At 38.2% G+C, this 25211-nt stretch overlaps 1 protein-coding gene across 2 annotated transcripts in view; it reads left to right on the top strand.

Annotated features, from left to right (window-relative positions):
* The window catches only part of CCDC38 (coiled-coil domain containing 38), a 58128-nt gene that overhangs the window by 26891 nt on the left and 6026 nt on the right, over positions 1 to 25211 (top strand). Inside the window, exons 9-14 of one of the 2 annotated variants that reach the window (XM_060656708.3) lie at positions 51 to 140; positions 805 to 862; positions 15366 to 15435; positions 16489 to 16640; positions 17917 to 18052; positions 22736 to 22941. In XM_060656708.3, coding sequence (XP_060512691.3) covers positions 51 to 140; positions 805 to 862; positions 15366 to 15435; positions 16489 to 16640; positions 17917 to 18052; positions 22736 to 22941 — 712 coding nt within the window. The remainder of the gene's footprint in view (positions 1 to 50; positions 141 to 804; positions 863 to 15365; positions 15436 to 16488; positions 16641 to 17916; positions 18053 to 22735; positions 22942 to 25211) is intronic. The other variant, XM_060656709.3, reaches the window with a different exon arrangement.

Below are 25211 nucleotides of genomic sequence, written 5' to 3'. Positions count from 1 at the left end.
AGAAGTGTTTCCCCCCCTCTTTCTCTCTCCCTTTTATTTTCCATTTCTAGAATTAAAGACAAAGAAAAATGAGGGCAGTATTGAGGATTCCAGGAAGACATCTTTTTCAGACGACAATTCTATGGGAAGAGGTAGCCAAGGTAACACTAGAGACTTGAGACTTCACTTACAAAAGTAAAACCAGAGAAGGTGTCCATCTCAAAGTGGAAATCCAGGACCTATAAGCTAACCTGGAAAACAGGACGTGCTGTCCACATCACCCGTAATCCTTGGGAGCTAGGAGTTCCATTTCTTTCTCTCTGACATTATTACAAAACTTGGAGAGGTGGATGAATGGACAAGACAGGCAGAGAAATCAGGGGCAAAGGACCTGATACAACTCATTCCCTCCACAAGTGCACATCGTTTGTAATTTTTACGTTGATTGAAAATCAGTGATTATACAAGAAATATATATGGTTAGGTAAGAAATAGAACCATAAATATTTCACTATTTATGTTCCTGATTGTGACTGTCAATAGTTGTATCATGTTTTTGACAATATGTACTCTGCAACCCCTGCACCCTGCACAACCACTGCCTTTGATTTTATTCTTAGGCTTGAACCCACTTTCACTAGAATAAAAGAACTCCACTTTTTGTGATTATTATTCTAATAATGATAAAAAGAAGTAATGGGCATATCCATGCAGAGAAATGAATATCTTGCACCAAATAACAAGGAATCATTTCTAATTACATGTTATTTCTTTTCACCTCCACCATCACCAATGACATGGACTTCGCCTGGACATTTTGAACAGGAAAACCCCACAGGAAGACCACCTTCACCCTAGAGAATAAGAAATCATCCTTATCAAAGTACAGTACACACTTGATTAACTCTCGGGAACTGTGAATGTTTTTGCAGCATATATCCCTTTTAGCCTTTCTTCAACAAATATACCATGTATCTATACCCATCCTAACAGATCCTGGAGGTAGTGGTTGCCATTTCTGGGTGCTCCTGAGTTGATGGAGTTCTCACAGGGCTCCCCTCATTCTTTCATGAGTGCCTGCCACTGCCATCTGCAGAAATTGCCTACCCTTTGCATCTTGGGTCTGGCCCTCTCAGAACCATTGCTTAATTGTTTCTTAAGCTACTCTGCCAACCCCTGTGTTTGCAGTTTTACAAGGTCATTCAAAATCGCTGCAATAGGACCACAAAGCATTGTTTGTTTTGCCCCTTATTTGTTTGTTGACTCAATTATACTCATTATTTTTCTAATAAATTGCTAGTTCTCAACCCTGCCTATCCCAGGGAAGCTTTAAGAAAATATACTGATGCCCAGGATGGGTACACTGGCCCCAAGGAAAGGATCTGGGCCATGACAATCACACATGACAAAAGTCAGTGCAGATACCATACTCTGAATTCTAGGGACCCTGAAGTTGCTCCACTTCTGTGGCATTTAACAATCAATGTTTTGTTTTTAATTAAATTTTTTTTATTTTGAGATAGTTGTAGATTCACATAGTTTTAGGAAATACAGAGATCCATGTACCCGTAACCAGTTTCCCCCAATGGTAACATCTTGCAAAATTGTAGTACAATATCACAACCAGGATATTGGCATTGATACAGTCAAGATGCAATCAAATACAGAACATCACCATGAGGATTCTTCATCATGCCCCTTAGCAGTATACCCACTTCCCTCCCTCCTCCTCTCCCTAACTCCTGGCAACCACTAATCTGTTCTCTATTGCTTCGATTTCTGTCATTTCAAGAATGTTATATAAATGCAGTCATACATTATGTAACCTTTTGGGATTGGATGCTTTACAGAGGATAATTCTCTGAAGGTTCATCCAGGCTGTTGGATCTATCAATAGTTGGTTCCTTTTCATTGCTGAGTAGTATTTACAGTTAACCCTTGAACAACATGGGTTTGAACTGTGAAGATTCCCTTAAATGTGGAATTTTTTTCAATAAATATAGTACAGTACTGTAAATGTATTTTCTCTTCCTTATAATTTTCTTAACATTTTCTTTCATCTAGCCTACTTTGTAAGAATATAGTATATAATACATATAACATACAAAATATGTATTAATTGACTGTTATTGGTAAGGATTCTGGTCAATAGTAGGCTATTAGTAGTTAAGTTTTGGGGGAGTCAAAAGCTATGTATGGATTTTTGACTGCATAGGGGGTTGGCTCCCCTAACCCCTGTGTTGTTCCAGAGCCAACTGTAGATGATATGTACACACTACAAATTAACTATTCACTCATTGAACAACATCCAGATTGTTTCTAGAGTGGAGCTATAACATTACTATAAATATATTTGTGCAATTTTTTTGTGTGCACAGAATTTGCATTTCTCTGGAATAAATGCTTAGAGTGCAACTGTTGAGTTGGATGGCAGGTGCATGCACAGTTTTTAAAGAAACTGCCAATTTGTTTCCCAGAGTGGCTGTAGCATTTTACATTCCCACCAGCAATGAACAAGGGATCCAGTTTCTCTCCATTCTCACCAACATTTACCATTTTGATTTTTAAAAATTTTAGCTATTCTGATTGATGTATATATCTTATTGTGCTTTTTCTAAAAAAAAATCTTATTTCTGGTTCTTTTTTATTTGAGTATAGTCGACATACAATACTACATTAGTTTCAGGTGTACAATATAGTAATTGGATGCTATGCTCATCACAAGTGTAGTTACCATCTGTCATCATACAACACTATTATGATATCTTTGACTATATTCCTATGCTGTGCCTTTTATTCTCATGACTTATTCATTCCATAACTGGGAGCCTGTATCTCCCACTCCCCTTCACCCATTGTGCCTATCCCCCAACCCCCTCCTCTCTGGAAGACAAATAATTAGTTTGTTCTCTGTATTTATAGGTCTGATTCTCCTTTTTGTTTATTCATTTGCCTTTTAGATTCCACATATGAGTGAAATCACATGGTACTTGTGTTTCTCGTCTGATTTATTTCATTTACCATAATACTCTATGTCCATCCATGTTGTTGCAAATGGCATTATCTCATCCTTTTTTTTTTTTTTTTTTGGATGCATAATCTTCCTATCTTTTGTGCTTTTTATTTGCATTTCCCTAGTAACTAATGTTGTTGAACATCTGTTCATGTACTTGATAACTTTATATCTTGTTTTGTGAAATGTCTGTTCACGTCTTTTGCCAGTTTTCTAACTGGATTGTCTGGTTTTGTTTCTTACTGTTTAAGTTTGAGAATTCTTTATATATTTCTATATTAGCCCTTTGTGGATATGTAGCTTGCAAATATTTCCCCTCAGTCTGAAGATTGTCCTTTCTCTTACCAGGGTCTTTTGTAGAACAAAAGATTTTGATATTGATGGAAGTCCAATTTATCAATCTTTTCTAATGTGGATCATGCTTTTCATGTCAGGTCTAAAACTTTAAACTAGTCCTAGACACCAAGGATTACTTTTCATGTTTTCTCTGAAAAGTTTTTATAGTTTTACATTTAAGTCTGTGATCGATTTTAGGTTAATTATTTTTGAATAAGGTATGAGATTTAGATTGAGAGGTTTTTTGTTTGTTTGTTTGTTTGTTTTTTGCCTATGGATGTCCATTGCTCTAGCACCATTTGTTGAAATGGCTTCTCCACTGAATTGTTTTTGTATCTGTGTCAAAAATCAGGCATATTTGTTCAGGTCTGTTTCCAGATTCTCTATTCTGTTCCATTGATCTATGTGGCCGTCTAACACCAATACCACATGGTCTTTATTACTATAAGCTATTAGTCTTGAAATCATTTAGACTGGTTCTTCTTACTCTATTCCTTTTTCAAAATTTTGTTGACTATTCTAGTTCCTTTGGCTTTCCATGCAAATTTTAGAACAATTTTATCTATATCTACAAAAAAAAACACTTGCTGGAATCATTAGAATTGTGTTAAAACCTTTTTATGGTTTGAATTATGTCTCCCTATATCTTTATAAAAGATATATTAAAGTCTAATCCATGGTACTATCTATGAATGTTACCTTATTTAGAAATAGGATCTTTGTAGGTATAAGCAAATTGAATCCATGAGGGTAGGCCCTTAATCCAGTATGACTGGTATCCTGAAGAGACACAGAGATGCAGGAAGAACGCCATATGACAACAGAGGCAGAGATTGGAGTGATGCATCTACAAGCCAAACTACACCAATGATTGCCAACCACACAAGAAGCTAAAAGAAAGGCATGGAAGCGATTCTTCCCTGAAGACTTCAGGGAGAGCATGGCCCTGCTGACAGCTTGATTTTGGACTTCTAGCCTCCAAAACTGTGAGAGAATAAGTTCCTGTTGTTTTAAGCCACCTTGTTTGTGGTACAGCAGCCCTAGGAAACAAATTTGAACCTGTATATCAATTTGGGAAGAACTGACATCTTTAACTATATTAACTCTTACAATCCATGAACATAGTATGTCTCTCCATTCATTTAGATTTTCTTTGATTTTTGTTCATCAGCTTTTCATAGTTTTCAGCATACAGGCCCTGTGCATATTTTGTCAGATTTAAACATAATAGTTTTCCTATTTTTTTTCTTTTTGAGAAATTGTAAATGGAACTGTATTTTTAATTTTAGTGTTCTTGTGTTCATTGCTAGTATATAGAAATACAATTGATTGCTGTACTTTCATATACTCTGATTTTGAAGAGCTCACTTATTAGTTCCAGGAATTTTGGGTTTGTTCCTTTGGGGTTTTTTTTTATATTCCTTTGGATTTTCCATGTAGACCACCATGTCATCTGCAAATAGAAACAGTTTTATTTCTTCCTTTATGATACGTATGCCTTTTATATCCTTTTCTTGCCTTACTGCAGTGAGTAGAACATTCTATGTGGAATAATAGTAGTGGGAGGAGACATCCTTGCCTTGTCCAGTCTTAAGAGGGTTCGGGTTTTCACCATTAAGTAAAATGTTAGCTGTAGGATTTTTATACAGATAACCTATCAACTTCAGGAAATCCTCTCTAGTCTAATTTCTCTGTGAGTTATCATAAATGAGCATTGAATTTTGTCAACTGCTTTTTCTGAATCTATCAATACACACAGTAACATGCAAGCACCACATTCACTCCTCAGAAAGCTCACCACTCTCATAGTTTCTTTCATTCATTCAACCAGTACTTATTGAATGACCTGTGGACCCAACAGTAAATAAAACACAGTCTCTACCCTCAAGAAGCTTATCATCTAGTGAGAAAACAGACAAGGGATTAGTCAGCTACAATATAATAGATAATACCACTGGAAAGATAAGCTCAGAGTGCCACAGGCATGCAAAGGAAGAACTCTTAACCCAGATGACAGGTGAGGGCGTAGGAGAGCAAGGGCAGGATAAGTGAACACTCTCCAGAACAGATGGCATCCAAGCTGAGTCTGGTGAGAGGAGGAGGCATCGGGGAAGACAAGCTCTGGGAGAAGTTGGAGCCTTTTGTCACAGAGGTGGCAGAGGTTGGTTCTGTGAAAGTGAGAGGCTCAAGGGGCAGATAAGTACTGTATCATGAGCAGGTAAGCGTGGTGCCATCCTAAGGAGCCTGGATTTGTCCCAGGGGTCCTGGGGAGACACTGAGTGTTTTAAGCAAGAGTGTAACAGAGACTCAATTGGATTTGCATTTTAGCAAATTGGATGTGGGAGTATTTTATCGAATAAAATGGAGGGAGACAAAAATAGAGATAAGAAGGGACAGTTAGGAGCCTGTTGTCACAATTCAGGGGAGATATAATGAACTGCCTCAATAAGATAGTGGCCGTAGGAACAAAGAAGGAAGGGCTGTGAGACACCTCAGGGAAGTGGTATTGACAGGCTTTGAAAGGCTCACATAAAAGATTGGGGGAAGTGTGAGGAAAAGAGAGTGGTCAAAAAACTCACAAATTTTGTCAAAGATAACTCTCAAATTTCTGGGGGGCAATGGAGTATATAGTGTTGTCATTCAATAATTTTGGGATCACAGTAAGGGGAGCAGGCCTGAAAAGGAAAATAAGGAGTATGATTTTGGGTTGTCTTATTTTTAGCTCCTTGAAGGGCAGCCAAGTGGACATTGATGTCCACTGGAAGTTAGACATTGAAGTCTAGAGCTCAAGAGAAAAAGATAGATATGTGGGAGCCATTAGTATATTAGCAGTAGTGGAATCTATGAGAGAGGATGAAATAACCCCAGAAGAGTGGGTACAATGAGAGGGGAAGAAAGCTGAGAAACCATAGACATTTATGTCAGAAAGGAAACCAAAAAGGTAACAAGAATTTCAGAGAGGCGGGAAAAGACTAATTAAAAAATGATACCACTGGGGTGCCTGAGTGGCTCAGTCAGTTAAGCATCCGACTTCCACTGGGGTAGCTGAGTGGCTCAGCCAATTAAGCACCCAACTTCAGCTCAGGTCATGATCTCATGGTTTGTGAGATCCTGCGTCGGGCTCTGTGCTGACAGAGCCGACTTGTGCTCTGTCTCTCTCAAAAAGAAATAAAACATTGAAAAAAAAGAAAAAGAAAAGAAAATGATACCACTGGATCAAGAGAAGAGTTGGGTAGGACAATAGTTATCAAATGCTTTCTCAGGGGACATTTCCCAAATATTCGCTTACGTCAATGGCTCTTTCTCTGTTTTCCCATCACTTAAAGGGCAGTTCCAGGTAGGTATTTTGTCCCCTCAAACTCAACACGAACAAAGAAAATATTAATCTTTTTCTTATCTTACCCTTAAACTGTTCTCCATCTTGTTAGGGCTACTTCCATCATTCCAGGCTCACAGATTACAAATGTTGGAGTCATCTTTGTCTCTTCTCTTTTGGCCCTAGTAGCTCTTTCTACTCTTGGGTCCCATGATTTCATTCTTCCATATAGTTCTAGAATCTCCTTCCTCCCCTAACCCACTTATTCACTTTCCCCTTCATTACTACCCTCTACTTGAAAGCGATATATATATATATATATATATATATATATATATATATATACACTATATACTATATACTATATATACATATATATACACATATATGTATACATATATATACATATATACATATAGTATACTATATACTATATATGCATATATATACATATATATATATATATATATATGTTATTGTCAAATTGGTTTCCATACAACACCCAGTGCTCATCCCAACAGGTGGTCTCCTCAATGCCCATCACCCACTTTCCCCTCTCCCCCATCCCCCATCAACCCGTAGTTTGTTCTCAGTATTTAAGAGTCTCTTATGGTTTGCCTCCTTCCCTCTCTGTAACTTTTTTTTCCCCCCTTCCCCTCCCCACTGATCTTCTGTTAATTTTCTCGGGATCCACATAAGAGGGAAAACATATGGTATCTGTCTTTCTCTGCCTGACTTATTTCACTTAGCATAATACTCTCCAGTTCCATCTACATTGCTAAAAATGGCCAGATTTCATTCTTTCTCATTGCCAACTAGGATTCCATTGTATATATAACCACATCTTTATCCATTTGTCAGCTGATGGCCATTTAGGCTCTTTCCATAATTTGGCTATTGTTGAAAGTGCTGCTATCAACATTGGGGTGCAAGTGCCCCTATGCATCAGCACTCTTGTATCCTTTGGGTAAATTCCTAGCAGTGCTATTACTGGGTCATAGGGTAGATCTATTTTTAACTTTTTGAGGAACCTCCACACTGTTTTCCAGAGTGGCTGCCCAATTTGCATTCCCACCAACAATGCAAGAGGGTTCCCATTTCTCCACATCCTCGCCAGCATCTATAGTCTCCTGATTTGTTCATTTTAGCCACTCTGACCGGCGTGAGATGATATCACAGTGTGGTTTTGATTTGTATTTCCCTGATGAGGAGTGACGTTGAGCATCTTTCCATGTGCCTGTTGGCCATCTGGATGTCTTCTTTAGAAAAGTGTATATTCGGGGCGCCTGGGTGGCGCAGTCGGTTAAGCGTCCGACTTCAGCCAGGTCACGATCTCGCGGTCTGTGAGTTCGAGCCCCGCGTCAGGCTCTGGGCTGGTGGCTCGGAGCCTGGAGCCTGTTTCCGATTCTGTGTCTCCCTCTCTCTCTGCCCCTCCCCCGTTCATGCTCTCTCTCTGTCCCAAAAATAAATAAAAAACGTTGAAAAAAAGAAAAAGAAAAGTGTATATTCATGTTTTCTGCCCATTTCTTCACTGGATTATTTGTTTTTGGGGCGTGGAGTTTGGTGAGTTCTTTATAGATGTTAGATACTAGCCCTTTATCTGATATGTCATTTGCAAATATCTTTTCCCATTCCGTTGGTTGCCTTTTCATTTTGTTAATGGTTTCCTTTGCAGTGCAGAAGCTTTTTTATCTTGATGAGGTCCCAATAGTTCATTTTTGCTTTTAATTCCCTTGCCTTTGGAGATGTGTCAAGTAAGAAATTGCTGCAGCTGAGGTCAGAGAGGTTTTTTCCTGCTTCTCCTCTAGGGTTTTGATGGTTTCCTGTCTCACATTCAGGTCCTTCATCCATTTGGAATTTATTTTTGTGAATGGTGTAAGAAAGTGGCCTAGTTTCATTCTTCTGCATGTTGCTGCCCAGTTCTACCAGCATCATTTGTTAAAGAGACTGTCTTTTTTCCATTGGATATTCTTTCCTGCTTTGTCAAAGATTTGTGGGTCCAATTCTAGAGTCTCTATTCTATTCCGTTGGTCTATGTGTCTGTTTTTGTCTATGTGTCTGTTTTGACAATATCATACTGTCTTGATGATTACAGCGTTGTAGTAGAGTCTAAAGTCTGGGATTGTGATGCCTCCTGCTTTGGTCTTCTTCTTCAATATTACTTTGGCTATTCAGGGTCTTGTGGTTCCATACAAATTTTAGGATTGCTTGTTCCAGCTTTGAGAAGAATGCTGGTGCAATTTTGATTGGGATTGCACTGAATGTGTAGATCACTTTGGGTAGTATTGACATTTTAACAATATTTATTCTTCCAATCAGAAGAATAAACTTCCATTTATTTGTATCTTCTTCAATTTCCTTCATAAACTTTCTATAGTTTTTAGCATACAGACCTTTTACATCTTTGGTTAGGTTTATTCCTAGATATTTTATGATTCTTGGTGCAATTGTGAATGGGATCAGTTTCTTCATTTGTCTTTCTGTTGCCTCATTATTAGTGTATGAGAATACAACTGATTTCTGTACATTAATTTTGTATTTTGTGACTTTGCTGAATTCATGTACCAGTTTTAGCAGACCTTTGGTGGAGTCTATCAGGTTTTCCATGTATAGTATCATGTCATCTGCAAAAAGTGAAAGCTTGACTACATCTTTGCCAATTTTGATGTCTTTGATTTCCTTTTGGTGTCTGATTGCTGATGCTAGAACTTCCAACACTATGTTAAACAACAGCGGTGAGAGTGGACATCCCTGTCGTGTTCCTGATCTCAGGGGGAAAGCTCTCAGTTTTTCCCCATTGAGGATGATATTAGCTGTGGGCTTTTCATAAATGGCTTTTATGATGTTTAAGTATGTTCCTTCTATCCCAATTTTCTTGAGGGCTTTTACTAAGAAAGAATGCTGAATTTTGTCAAATGTTTTTTCTGCATCAGTTGACAGAATCATATGGTTCTTATCTTTTCTTTTATTAATGTGATGTATCACATTGATTGATTTGTGAATATTAAACCAGCCCTGCAGCCCAGGAATGAATCCTGCTTGATCATGGTGAATAATTCTTTTTATATGCGGTTGAATTCGATTTCCTAGTATCCTGTTGAGAATTTTTGCATCCATATTTTTCAGGGTTATTGGCCTGTAGTTCTGGTTTTTGGGGGTTTGTTTGTTTGTTTGTTTGGTTGGTTGGGTTGGGTTGGGTTTGTTTTTGTTTTTGTTTTTTTGCTGGGTCTCTGTCTGCTTTTGGAATCAAAGTAATGCTGGCTTCATAGAATGAGTCTGGAAGTTTTCCTTCCCTTTCTATTTTTTGGAACAGCTTGAGACGGATAGGTATTATCTCTGCTTTAAATGTCTGGTAGAATTCCCCAGGGAAGCCATCTGGTCCTGGACTCTTATTTGTTGGGAGATTTTTTTTTTTTAATTTTTTTTTCAACGTTTTTTTATTTTTATTTTTGGGACAGAGAGAGACAGAGCATGAACGGGGGAGGGGCAGAGAGAGAGGGAGACACAGAATCGGAAACAGGCTCCAGGCTCCGAGCCATCAGCCCAGAGCCTGATGTGGGGCTCGAACTCACGGACCGCGAGATCGTGACCTGGCTGAAGTCGGACACTTAACCGACTGCGCCACCCAGGCGCCCCTGTTGGGAGATTTTTGATAACTGATTCAGTTTCTTCACTGGTTATTGGTCTGTTCAAATTTTCTTTTCTTCTTGTTTGAGTTTTGGAAGTGTGTGGGTGCTTAGGAATTTGTCCATTTCTTCCAGGTTGTCCAGTTTGTTGGCATATAATTTTTTATAGTATTCCCTGATAATTGCTTGTATTTCTAAGGGATTGGTTGTAATAATTCCATTTTCATTCATGATTTTATCTATTTGGGTCCTCTCCCTTTTCTTTTTGAGAAGCCTAGGTAGAGGTTTATCAATTTTGTTTATTTTTTCAAAAAACCAACTCTTGGTTTCATTGATCTGCTCTACTGTTTTTTAGATTCCATATTGTTTATTTCTGCTCTGATTTTATTTGTCTCCTTCTCCTGGGTTTGGGGTGTCTTTGCTGTTCTGCTTCTAGTTCTGTTAGGTGTGCTGTTAGATTTTGTATTTGGGATTTTTCTTGTTTATTGAGATAGGCGTGGATTGCAATGTATTTTCCTCTCAGGACTGCCTTTGCTGAATCCCAAAGCATTTGGATTGTTGTATTTTCATTTTCACTTGTTTCCATATTTTTAAAAAATTTTTTTCTCTAATTTCCTGGTTGACCCATTCATTCTTTAGTAGGATGTTCTTTAACCTTCATGGTTTTGGAGGTTTTCCAGATTTTTCCTGTGGTTGATTTCAAGTTTCATAGCATTGTGATCTGAAAGTATGCATGGTATGATCTCAATTCTTTTATACTTATGAAGGGCTGTTTTGTGACCCAGTATGTGATCTATCTTGGAGAATGTTCCATGTGCACTCGAGAAGAAAGTATATTCCATTGATTTGGGATGCAGAGTTCCAAATATATCTGTCAAGTCCATCTGATCCAATGTATCATTCAGGGCCCTTGTTTCATTATTGATTCTCTGTCTAGATGATCTGTCCATTGTTGTAAGAGGAGATTTAAAGTCTCCTGCAATTGCCACATTCTTATCAATAAGGTTGTTTATGTTTGTGATTAATTGTTTTATATATTTGGGGGCTCCTGTATTCGGTGCATAGACATTTATAATTGTTAGCTCTTCCTGATGGATAGACCCTGTAACTATTATATAATTCCCTTCTTCATCTCTTATTACAGCCTTTAATTTAAAGTCTAGTTTGTCTGATATAAGTATGGTTACTCCAGCTTTCTTTTGACTTCCAGTAGCATGATAGATAGTTCTCTGTCCCCTCACGTTCACTCTGAAGGTTTCTTCAGGTCTAAAATGTGTCTCTTGTAGACAGCAAATAGATGGGTCTTGTTTTTTTTAATCCATTCTGATACCCTATGTCTTTTGGTTAGAGCATTTACTCCATTTACATTCAGTGTTATTATTGAAATATATGGGTTTAGAGTCATTGTGATATCTGTAGGTTTCATGCTTGTAATGGTGTCTCTGGTACTTTGTGGTCCTTGCAACATTTCACTCACAGAGTCCCCCTTAGGGTCTCTTGTAGGGCTGGTTTAGTGGTGATGAATTCCTTCAGTTTTTGTTTGTTTGGGGAAACCTTTGTCTCTCCTTCTATTCTGAATGACAGACTTGCTGGGTAAAGGATTCTTGGCTGCATATTTTTTCCATTCATCACATTGAAGATTTCCTGCCATTCCTTTCTGGCCTGCCAAGTTTCAGTAGATAGGTCTGCTACTACCCTTATGTGTCTACCTTTGTATGTTAAGGCCCGTTTATCCCTAGCTGCTTTCAGAATTCTCTCTTTATCCCTGCATTTTGCCAGTTTCACTATGATATGTCATGCAAAAGATTGATTCAAGTTATGTCTGAAGGGAGTTCTCTGTGCCTCTTGGATTTCAATGCCTGTTTCCTTCCCCAGATTGGGGGAAGTTCTCAGCTATGATTTGGCCAAGTACACTTTCATCCCCTTTCTCTCTCTTCTTCTTCTTCTGGAATTCCTATGATACAGATATTGTTCCATTTGATTGTATCACTTAGTTCTCTAATTCTCCCCTCATACTCCTGGATTTTTTTTATCTCACTTTATCTCACCTTCTTCTTTTTCCATAATTTTATCTTCTTATTCACCTATTCTCCCCTCTGCCTCTTCAATCCGTACTGCAGCTGCCTCCATTTTATTTTGCACCTCATTGATAGAGTTTTTTAATTCATCATGACTATGTTTTAGCCCTTGATCTCTGTAGCAACAGATTCTCTGCTCTCCTCTATGCTTTTTTCAAGCCCAGGTATTAATTTTATGACTATTATTCTAAATTCTTGTTCTGTTATATTGCTTAAATCGGTTTTGATCAATTCATTAGCTACTTCCTGGAATTTCTTTTGAGGAGAATTCTTCCATTTCGTCATTTTAGCTAGTTTTTTTGTCCCTTATGTGTTTTAAAAGCTTGTTGTGTGCTCTGCACCTGTGAGCACTGCTATATTAAAGGAGGGTCATACACTGTCCAGGGCCTGGCCTTTCAGGAGGTGTTTTTTTTGGAGACTGTTACTTGCTCTCTGTTGTTGTGACTTTAGTTATTTTATTACCCTACTCGTAGTGATATTTTGGACCCTCCACCAGGTGTGCTTTGATTTGTTCCTTGGAGTTGCCCTGTAAAGGAAAACAGAAAGACAAACTGGAGACAAAACACGCAAACACATAAACAAATAACACAAACAAATAAACAAAAACAAAAAACTAAAGACTAAAAACAAAAAACCCAAAATACTGACTACAAGTAAAGAAGAGGGTGGAGGTGGTGCTGATGGAAGAGCACATACAAAGAGAGAAATGACTGGGGTGGGGAGGGGGAAGAAAACATAAACATTGATTAGGCAGAGAGACTAAAAGGCTTAAACCAGAGAGGGAGAAAGGAAAATAAAGAAGGAGGCGGGGAAAATGACACGCAGATAAAGTTACCCAGACAGAGAAACTATATGGCTTGATTATTTCAGAGAGAGAAAGGAGTGTACAAAAGGAGATGCAGAACATGTATCAAGACAATGGATTAAATGTGTCTATTTAGACAGAACAATAACTAGAGTATCCAGCCTAGAGGAGGGAAGAGATAAGGAGGAGAAATGGGGGAGGGGGAAGAATATATCTGTATATCCAGAGTTGACCTAGAGTTAATCCAGGCAATGCTGCATCGCTTGTAGGTAGTAGCTGTCTGCAGGGTCTGTGTCACTCCAGCGGATAGGCAGTTACCCAGTGCAAGGGGCCTGGTTTGGCATAGTCCGAACCCATCTCTATTATGGGCCCCGGGAGTGATCCCTGAGTGGGATCCCTTGGTGGTGGGGGGAGGTTGCGGAATGGTGATCCCCCAGTCTCTTCTCCACGGAGCCGGAGCCGGACCTGGTGGACTCCATTTGAGTCATACTCACTGTGCCCTGAGCACAGATGAGGTGGTCCTTCTTGCTCGGCCAACTCCCCTGACCCTGCGCTTGGCTAGGATTCAAAGTCCTGCTCCATGCACTCTTGCACTGGGGAAGCGCCACTCAGTGTGACGATATGTGGTCCCAGCTGGCTTTGTGCTGCTGCACTTCAGGGAGGACCACCTTCTCTTACTGAGAACTGAGTCGCCGCCCTCACTTCAACTGAGTCGCCACCCTCTCTTCGAGCCCCTGGGGTGGTGGACACAGGCAGGCTTTGTCTTTTCCCACAGCACTACAGGGAATCAGCCACGTTATCCTCCTGCAGACTGCGCCCTCAGCCCAGCCACTGCGCCTGGGAGTGGCAGATCCAGGCAGGTTCAGTGCTATCGCACAGCCTTACAGGGAGGGAACCACTTTTTCCAATTGTGGACTGAACCCCTGACATACCACCACACCCAGGGCTGGCTCCCCTCCTCCCCAGGTGTGTGAACAGGGAGTCAGCTCCAGTCCGAAGAAAGCCCCACAGTTAGAGATCGGATCCCTCTCAGTCTCAGTCCCAGGTCTTTCTCCTGTCCAGATATGGTCAGACACTTCCCCTAGCCACTCTTTCTCTTCCCTTTGTCTCTCTGTAGAAAGGGGTCCCTGCCCTCTGTGCCCACGTGGCCGTTTTTTATCTCCCCCAGTTCGCAGTTACCCACCAATCTTTTTTCCAGCTTTCCCATTTTCTTCCTAGTAGATTCAGTCTCTTTTCCTCTCAGACTCTGGTGTTCAAAGTCCTTTGGCTTCTGCACTTCTTTGTTTGAGAGTGGTGGGAAGTATGGATCCCCCTACTTCTCCACCATGTTGGTCCCTGGGGAAGCCTGAAGTATTTTTTGTGAAAGTTTTAATTACATAGATCACACCAATAGCCAGCTTTCTCTCCCTAGCCCATGCCTCTTTAATTTTCCAATCATTTTCAATTTATCCTTCTTAAAGGACTTTTCCAGAGCCACTTTGCAAACCACATAATTATTCTTTAAGAATGTACCTCAAGGTGCCTGGGTGGCTCAGTAGGTTAAGTGTCCGACTCAGGTCATGATCTCGCAGTCTGTGAGTTGGAGCCCTGCTTTGACAGCTCAGAACCTGGAACCTGCTTCAGATTCTGTGTCTCCCTCTCTCTCTGCCCCTTCCCCCATTCTCTCTCTCTCTCTCTCAAAAATAAATAAATATTAAAAGAAAAAAACATCACACCTCATCTCCCATCCCACCAACCAACATTTCCTCAGCCTGATCAGAAAATATTTTCAAAAAATAAGCTCTTCAGAAGACAAATATTGTATTACTCTAGGAATTAGCCTTATTTTGAGCATTGGAGCACATGTTTAGTTTGTCAAGACTGCATTAGAAGTGACAAAACACATGCAGCAATGTACGTTGTCATGTGTTTCTTTATAAAATTTTTTTGTAGATGCACCTCAAATAATTGGTACCATATGGTTTGGCCCTTCCTTGTGGTCTCACTTGTTTGCATATGTCAGCCTTGTCTGGGACTCAATCGGATTTTCTTTTGCATACCTGTGAAATCCATTGATTCCTGCAAAAGCCGTTTCCTAAAAGGCTAAAAAGGCTATTTAAAAAGATTATAGTTATTGAAAAGAATTATAGTTAGGTTCCAAAGACAACTTAGAAATAAAAGCAAATCTGTTCTGAAAATGGCTCAGAAACCAGGCGTTTTCTTTCTTTTACAGTCTCACTGAAAGTATCAGTTCAGAAGATAGTTTGGAATTCTTTTTAGATGATGATATGGACTATGATCTGGTAATCAGATTATCTTTCTTGATTTGAATATTGCGTTTGGTTAAAAGTATAAATGCTCATTTTTTAAGAATTAAATTTCTTACTCCAAATATTCCACAAATTTCCAGAAGAAATTATGATTTTGATACTGTTTCCCAGTTGCCTATATAGTTCATCTTTGTCATCATTTTATGAAAAATAAATGTTTATAAGAAGGTAATAATTTAGGGTATATACATACATATATACATATTATCTACAATCATCCTGTAAAAATTCCACTTTTTGATTGTTTATCATTTTATTGGAGTTTGAGATATACTGGGTATCTATACTGTAAGATAAGTCAACCTTCAACAAAACAGCCCTTTAATGTTATAAGGCTAACTTTGAGCTAACTCCATCCTAAAAGTTTTGTATTTTGTCTCTTTGTAACAGAGCCTAATGTCCTCCGGGTTCATCCATGTGGTAGCATGTGCCAAGATTTCCTTCTTTTTTAAGGCTGAATAATATCCCATTGCATGGATATACCACATTTGCTTTATCCATTCATCCATCAATGGACTTTTAGGTTGCTTCCACCTCTTGGCTATAGTAAATATGATGAACATGGTGTGCAAATACCCAAGTCATCTTTTTAAAAACTAAATTTACTTAAAGTAATACATATTTATTAAGTTTTGGGAAAATATAAAATAAAACGGGGGGAGAAAATGACCTGCACTTGGCCTCCTTTTTCTTTTTTCTATTCCTTCTCTCCTGCCTTTCCCTAGACCCATCTTTCCCTTTTTCCTGCCTTTGTCTCCTCTTCTGCTCCATCCCTCCTTTCTCTTTTCCTCACCTTCCTTTTTCCCTTCTCTAATACCTTTCGACTCCTCTAATACCCCAAATGTCCTCTTTTTGAAGGCCACCTCTCAAATGGAAATAGGCCTCTTTGCCATTCTCTGCCCATGCCTCTCTTATAATCAGAATGGTATTCTCCCCACCGCCATCACCACTGTATTTTTCTAGATAAGTCATATGTGCATAAGTAGCATATTTTTAAGTAAATCATATTCATTACTGGTTGATTAGGAGCCAGAACTTTATTTCAAAGAACCAGAAGGGTTACTTCAAGTCCTCACAGAGCTGGAAGAGCAGAATCTAACTTTGGTACAATATTCCCAAGATGTAGATGAAAGTCTTGAAGATATAAATAAAAGAGAAAAACTTATACAGGATAAAATGTAAGTTATTAAAAACAAGCAGGTTTATTCTATTAATCAATTCTGTCTCTAACCAGAGACAGAATCCAACTTATTCCTGTGTGAGCCTTCCTCACGGTCTCTCTGGATTTAGTGTGGGATTTTTTATTAATAATAATTTACATTGCAGGGTGTAAAATGTAGAAGTTATAATTACATAGAGTAGACTTGCTTTAGTTTAATTTTAGTCCCTATATCCTTTCACTTGTCAAAATATTTTCTTAGCTAGCAATAATAAAAGGCAGTTTGGAAGATTAAAAAGAATTATGATATCACCTGCCTTAATTTTTATTTTTATACTGAAGCATAGTTGACACACATTACATTGCTTTCAGGTGTACAACATAGTCATTCCACAATTCATTAAGTTTTGCCTGGTGCGGTTTTCACTCTGCCACCTGCCTAATCAAATCAGGCTTTAGATGATAATGCTAATAAACGCATTTTCCTTGGTTGTGACTCTCACAGAGTTATGTCTTAAATATTATACCATTTTATAACATACATACAGATATATCAGGGCTCTCATAAAAAGGATTTCTGTCAGGGGAAGGGGGCTGGATTTGATACCTCGCAAAATTCCTTCTCTAAAATTTTATATAATTTTGGAAAATAACTTCAAATAGCAGAGAATAAATCTGTTTATCCACCCATTATAAAGATGTGTAAAGCCTTTTCCAGAACAGTTTTCTGGGCCAGTTGATGGCAATCTTTTCAAACAGTAGGTCTGAATTTGGACACTGAATTTTGGAGCAAATTAACTTATTCAAAAGTTAAGCCCCTACAAATCATGATCTCACAGCTACCCTTTACCGCTAGTGTATCCTTTTAATCCTGGCCTCCTCTCTCCCAATCCTTATAGCATATGGCACCTGCACGCTAACAATATGAGTTTGGGGAAGGAAGTGGGTGTGATTGGGCAGGAAAAGGGGATCTAGGTCAGAATCTATCTCTAGATCACACCACAACTTGGTTGGGTTCCTGACTTGTCAACTCTGCTATTTGGAGGTCTCAGGGGAATCAAAGGAAGAAAATTCTTCCTGATGGAAGTTAAAAGCAGTTATGTGTGCATTCATTTTTCTCATTTTACCTGAAAAATGCTGCATGTACTTTGACATCTTAAAATACAAACTTGTATTTGGCTTACTAGACATAGGATGCCAACATATGATCTGGAAAGTGTGTTGAAGCTCTGGAATGATGGTGTATTTCTAAACCACAAATTACAGACATGGGTCTCTTTCTTCTTTTGCAATAGAAATAGCAACATAGCATTTCTTTTGGAGCACAAGGAAATGCTCAAGGCTAACTGTGTGAGAGAAGAGGAAAAAGCTGCAGACCTGGAATTAAGGTCCAGGCTATTTAGTTTTGGAGAATTTAAATCAGATGCTCAGGTAATTATTCTTTGCCAGTGGTTATTTTATTTTGGCTCATGTTAATAATAATTCGCATTCCCTGTCCACTAAGCATTGGAATGGGGAGTTAAAGCACACCACAAGTCCTGGGTTGATGACAGAGGTAGAAAACAAGTTTAGAGTTATCTCGTCCATATGTAATAGTCAATTTACATAGTAGATAGAAAGCATTCAAACTGGCATTGGGATTCTCTTAAAATGTGCTCTAATTATTACAAAGTATGATGTTGAAATTGTTCTGCCCATAAATATATTTTAGTCAAGAGTGTATACACATGAAGTAGTTCATTGTCTATGATCATTTTGTTAGTAATTTGAAGAGCAAATAACTAACACGTGAAGCACTGCAACATCAGTCCAGCACTGAGCTTTTAACGGATGTCAGCCTCTCTTGCTGACATAGATCCATTATTGGATCTATTTATGTATGAGTCTCTCCCAGCTGGATGCAAACCCCTCCAGGGCAGGGACTGTATTACCCTTCCTAGTTAAATATGTTAAGTGTCCCTGTTAAGTAGGTGCTCAATAAATGTTTGTTGAATGAATGATTAGTTTCTAGACCCACAACAAACTTCAGCTAACAATGATTTCCATGTAAAAAATCTCAAATGAAATAAAAATTCAAATCTCATATGTGAAGCTAATACCACATTTATGGTTATGAACTTGATTTTCAAAGAGGTAGATTTGGGGTAACTCAATCAGATGATTGTCCTCTCTAACCATAAGATGGGCAGGGTTACAAAAGCAAAAGTTGCTTATGGCTTGTTTACACACACACATTTCCTAGGGTGGTATATAGTACCCTGAGTTAGGAGGGGGTGGGGTCATGCACTGCTAAAGCAGGAAGTGTGATGACAGTCACCTTGCAGTTCTTCAATGCTGGCTTTTTTTTTTTTTTAATCGTGTGTGTGTGTGTGTGTGTGTTAAAATGTACGTAACATAGAATTTATCACTTAACCATTTTAAGTGTACAATTCAGTGACATTAAGTATATTGGCAATACTGTGTAACCATCACTATAGAATTTTTCATCATCCCAAATAGAAACTCTCTACCCATTAGACAATTATTCTTCATACCTCCATCTTATCAGCCTCTAGTTAACTTTTATTCTACAGTCTCTATAAATTTGCCTGTTTTTAGGTACGTCATATAAATGGAATCATACAATAGCTGTCCTTTTGTGTCTGGTTTATTTCACTTAGCATAATGCTTTCAAGGTTCATCCATGCTATAGCATGTGTCAGAACTTAGTTCCTCTTATGGCTGAATAGTATTCTATTGTATTCATATTCCACATTTTGTTTATCCATTCATCCATTGATGAACATTTGGGTTGCTTCCACTCTTCAATTGTTTTAAATAATTCTGAAATTGACTGACATAAGAAAAATGTCAGATAAATATCAGTGATATTTCACCCTTCCCTTACCAAACCCCTTTCATCCATGTTTAGGATGGCTGTGAAAAACAGTAACATTTTCAATACTCTTAAATTTTGAGGCAACCAGATCCCTAAACAGAGAAGGTAGGATTGATCTGAAAATTACTTCTTAAAAGATTATCTATAAATTTTGGTCACAAATATAATTTTGGCATTCGTGTACTGCACACTCCGAGAAAATGGGGCCAGTAATTCATAGTGTCTCCTAGAGATGGGAAGTGCTAGGGTGGAAAAGGGGAAACAGAGCAGGAAAATTGATAGGGAAAAAGTATCCTTAGAATCACTCCCATTCTTTCAAATCTCAAAATGTGCAAAACATAATCCTTTATGAGTAAACATAGTTGTATCTAATTTTGATATTCATAAATCATCATAGTTACTTTGGAACTGTAACTATAAAATCAAGATTTTATTCTTTTAAAATGTCCACACTCCTATTTAATCCCTAACAACATTTTTTTATGGATTCAGTATTTACTTTTAAAATAAAATTTTAAATTTAAGTATAAAATTATATTGAAAAGTGCTCAAATTATAACCTAATTATAAATTCTCTCTTAAGAAATCTCCTCAAAGTGAACATACCCATGTAACCAACCCCTAGATTAGGGAATAGACTGTCATAAGCATCCCTAAAATCCTCATGCCCTCTTCCAGTCTCTACCATCCCTCAAAGGTGACCACTATCCTGACTTCTCTTACCATCAATTAGCTTCCATGTTTTGAACTTGATACCGATGGAATCATGTAATATATTTGGCTTAACTGGCTTCTTTCTCTCAAAATTACGTTTGTGAGATTCATCCACGTTGTTTTGCGTAGCAGTTACTTGTTCATTTTCATTGAACATGAAATGGAATATAAGCTATTGTGCATTTTGCAGAATGTATTCATCTCTGGTTTTATTCTTTCAAACAGGGAGCTGATCCAGTTCAGTTGAGACTTGTGTACAGTCAGCACACAGCAGAATGTGACAGGGCTTAGAATTACAGAATCCTTTGACATCAAGACATCTTCCTGCTCCTCTATCCAATTTTGATGTAATTATTACTCCTAAGCATCGCTCTAGTCAGATCATTTCCCTTTCCCTTTTGGAAGGCATACGAAGTCCTTATCCCAGTTTTGGTCTTCCACAATCCTGGCCAACTCCATCTCCGGGGAGCAGCTGGAACTCCTCCTATCCCTTGCAGACTCTCAGGTAGCCCCTATTCCAGGGGACTCTGGGCTGGGCCTGCCATCTAGTGGCAGCTCCAGGAATTGGACACTTCACTTCTGTCATCAGGAGGCCTGTAGCTTGAGCTTCCCACTTCCTTTGCCTCTCTGCACTGTTGGGCCAGGCCCTCAATCTCTTTCTCATACGTGAGTCTTTATTTTCTAACCTCATTACCTAATCCTATTTCTTATGCTGTTCTTACCTTGTCAAGAAAATCTCTCTCCTTGTCTTTTCCTCTCCTGTTTCACAGGGGGAACTTAAAAAAAAAAAAAAAAAAAAAAAAAGACATTCTGAAAAACAGAAGACATCCTGAAAGTCTATCCACCTCTGAAACTCTAAGTGTTCAAAAGGTCTCTTTCAGAAATTTTCATCGACTACTAACCATTCTCATATTAAAGTTGCTTTTTCTCAGCATCAGTGTTCAAAATATTTAAAAAAAAATTTTTTTTAAATGTACTCCCCTTGCAGCAAAATTGTTTTTACATACCTAATATACACTTCTCCTTGGTGGATGGGTATACTTTTATTTTTCCTTTTATAGTTTTTCTATTTCTAAAGTTTTCTAGAAGTGTTAATATAAATAGGAAATTAATGTTATTTAGAAAGGGAGAGAAAAAAGGAGCTTTATGGCAAATAGGCCTTTTGCTTTTTCTTTTACTTTTTCCTTTAATATTACTTTATGCTTCTCCAATTTTCTAAAAGGAGAATTTTTTTTAAATTTTAAACTTTAGTTCCAGTATAGTTCCAGTATAGTATAACATACAGTTATATTAGTTTCAGGTGTAAAAAGGAACATGTTTGTAATATAAACAGGAAATACAGTAAGTGTTACTTTAGAGACAAAAAAAAAGGGTGATTAGTGGTAAATGGGACCATCAGAAAGGTGGTTAAACCAGGAGGTGGGAGGGACAAGCTGTTGGAAGTAAACCATTAGTAACAGATCTTGACTTGCAATGAAGTGTTGGTAGCTCTGTAAGGAGTCTGATTCCAGGAGGGGTGTCCCATGGCTTGGAGCCACGTCTTGAGTGTTATTTGTCCTTGGCTTTATGATGATTCTCATCTTCTTGAGCAGAAGCAGGCATGGGGGCAGGATGCTACCTGGAGAATGATTTACTTTGCCCAGCAGTTTATTGAGGTCCTCTTAACTGCGAATGACGGGTACACGGTGGAGAAAGAATGAGAATTTTATGGTCTTGAAACACATGAGCTACAAGCTCGAGCATCTCTACCAATAGTTAAAACAGCGCAGTGGCCAGGTACAGGGATCAGCAAGGTTTGGCCTAAGCCTCTGCTTGGATCAGAATACTGCAATGGCTTCCAATGGAATGAATGAAAATTAAATTCAATAGGCTTTGCAGGCCAACCTGGGAATGTTTGCTGATAACTTTTTTTTTTCCCTCAGAGAGAATGCGCTCATTCATTCAGCAAACATTTATTAAGTGCATAGTTATATGCAAAGTGCTGCTTTAGATATACGTGTAAGTGTACAAAATAACTCCAGGTGTTTACAGTCTAGAAGGGAAGATAAGGCATGTATACAGATAGCTTGCATACAGGATGATTACAGTTTCATTAAGAGTAATAAGTGCAAAAAAAGGAAGCTCACGTGCTGCGTTGCAAGGAGATGCATTGGAGTGGCCAAAAAAGGATTTAAAATGTATACATATGGTGCCTCTACTTGAATGCTTAAGGAATCAGATACACGAAAACACTCAAGCAAAAAGGTATTGTCATAGTAAAATTGCTTTTTATACCCAGACTGAAATATTTTTAAAATAATCCAAGGTGTTACTATAGTAATAATGTGACTATAAATTATGATATAATCACTGTTACATCGTCTCACTGTTCTATTAGTTTTTCTTTTAAAAAGAAATGTTTAGTAGCATATAAGAGCTACTATATTTCATTGCAATGTAGTAAAATGGAATTGTACATTTATTGAATGAACAAGGAAATAGTGATGAGATCTTATGTTTTCTGCTCTCCTTTTCAATCTCAGGAAAAACTGATAGAATCTCTTAGTAAAAAAATTAATCAAGTATACAAGGTCTGCATTGGAGATGCTGATGTTGGCAGTCTCAACCCAGTTCAAAAGCTGGTAAAAGTAGAGTCTCGCCTGGTGGAATTGAGTGATCTCATTGAATCCATTCCCAAAGAAAATGTGGAGACAATTGAGAGGATAAAACAGAAAGAACGGCGGCAAAAGTATAGTCAATGTCTTATGATATGAGGGTAGTGAATGACTTAATGAGTTGAGAAACTTTTTGCTGGGATTCCACAAACACTGAACAAGCCCCTATGACATGGCAAGGATCGCGATAGGAATGCAGTAGACCCAATGAGTATGAGTAGAGTATGTCCTTCTCATACAGCTATTATTTAATGTGGGAGACACGGTCATCAAATATTCTTATGAAATAATGTGTCACTAGCAATGGTAATGAGCACTGGTTCACCTGGGCAACTGATCCAGTTTGGGATGGGTGAAGGGTCATTTTACCCTGAAACTATGGATTTTCAGAATGAATATTCACTACTTATACAAACATTTTTGAACAGCTATCTTGTGGAAGGGGAATTGCACTCGTCATGGAGGGCCCAAAGCATAGAATTAGAGCCTTTCACTGGAAGGAGACTACATATGAAGGAATTGTTTGAAAGAGCCATGCAATGAGGGCATAACTCTTCCTCAGTGCATAACTGCCAACACTTCACACACACAACATTTACATATTAACTCATTCGGGTCCTCAAGACAACTACATGAGGATTATCATCCCTCAAACAGCACCCCCTCCCACCCTCACAGCCTTGCCTACCTGGGGGCCTTTCCAGGAGAATGCACTGATTTACAAATTTCCATACCGAGTTAAATAAGGATCTTAATTTTTTAAGTTTATTTTGAGAGAAAGTGCAAGCAGGGGAGGGGCAGAGAGAGAGGACAGAGTGAGAATTCCAAGCAGGCTCTGCAATGCCAGTACAGAGCCCGATTCTAGGCTCCAACTCTCAAACCATGAGATCATGACCTGAGCCAAAGTTGGACGCTCAACTAATTGAGCTACATAGGTGCCCCAAGGATTTTATGTACATACTACCTTTCAGGCAATGATTATAAATATATGATCCCTAGTATAATGTGGCACATACAGAATGCTGATAGGTGGAAAAACATTCATGCTAAAGCAAAAAAACCCATGTTAAGAGGCGGACGAGCACTACAGTTGACCTGCAGTTTCTGCCATTTACAACTTTTGTGACCTTAGACCACAAAACCTCTCTTAAGTCTGTTTTGTTTTCTTTAAAATGGCAGTTAATAATAGTATTTCATAGGGTTGTTGTGAGGATTAAATTAAATAATCTATGTAAAAGTACTAAAGCATGCTTGACACATAAATATTCAAATATTTAGCATTAATGTTAGATATTTTGTTAGTGCTTACTGGGGGATATTGTTTCCTCCATATAAAAATGAAGTCCAGGATATATATAAAGGTGATCTTGGTGGGATTTTATTGAATATACAGCAAAATTTTTTTAAATTGTAAATAAAAGATTACTCCTTCCATAAGGTGACCTATGACTAGGGTACCTGGTGGCTCAGTCAGTTGAGGGTCCAACTCTTGATTTTGGTCCAGGTCATGATCCCAGGGTTGTGGGATGGAGCCCTGCTTTGGGCTCTGTGCCAACTGTGGAGTCTGCTTGGAATTCTCTTTCTCTCTCCCTCTGCCCCTCTCCCCAGCTTGTGTACTCTCTCTCTCTCTCTCAAATGAAAATGGAAAAAATAAAAATAAATAAAATGAAAATGAAAATGGGGGGGAAGACCTCTATGACTGGTTACACTAACAGCACTTGCCTCTTTTCTACAATAGGAAATAATTTTCATTGGATTGTAATTACAACTTATTTTCAATAGTGATACATGAATCTAATTCTAATTGCTTGTCATTCTTATCAAAACGAATTTTATTTTTCCCATGAGTTAGACACATAAACCTAATTTTGCATAAAAAATGTTCAGTAAATGTTACACTTACAATTACAGGAGTCCATAAAATAGTTATCACTTATTGAGGGCCTATTCTGCATTAGGCATTGGCCCAATATGCAGAGGTCATTTTATGTAATTTTATCCTTACAAGAACTCTAAAGAGAACAAGACAAATAGCATTTCTTGGTCTTAATTTCAGGATACCATTCAAAAAGATTAACTGGAAAAGTACACTTTTGTGGTAATCACTGAACTATATAATATACACTGTGATTCATGCATTTTTCTACACATTATACTTTAGTAAACAGACTAAAGGAGGAGGCTGGGTGTTAATTCAAGTGGCCTTGTCCACATTAACTGTAAAGTGCTAAAACAGAAGTGGAGTAACAAGAAGGCTTTGTTGAGGTGGTTGTTTTAGACCAAGATCTAGGTAGATAGATTTACTCCTTCCAAAATGGTGACAAGCATTTTCTCCCACTTTAAC

Source organism: Panthera onca, chromosome B4, assembly GCF_046562875.1.
Source record: "Panthera onca isolate mPanOnc1 chromosome B4, mPanOnc1 haplotype 2, whole genome shotgun sequence".
NCBI classification, from domain to species: Eukaryota; Metazoa; Chordata; class Mammalia; order Carnivora; family Felidae; genus Panthera; species Panthera onca.
Note: the sequence above shows the minus strand (reverse complement) of the source record. Positions and strands in the feature narration are given on the sequence as shown.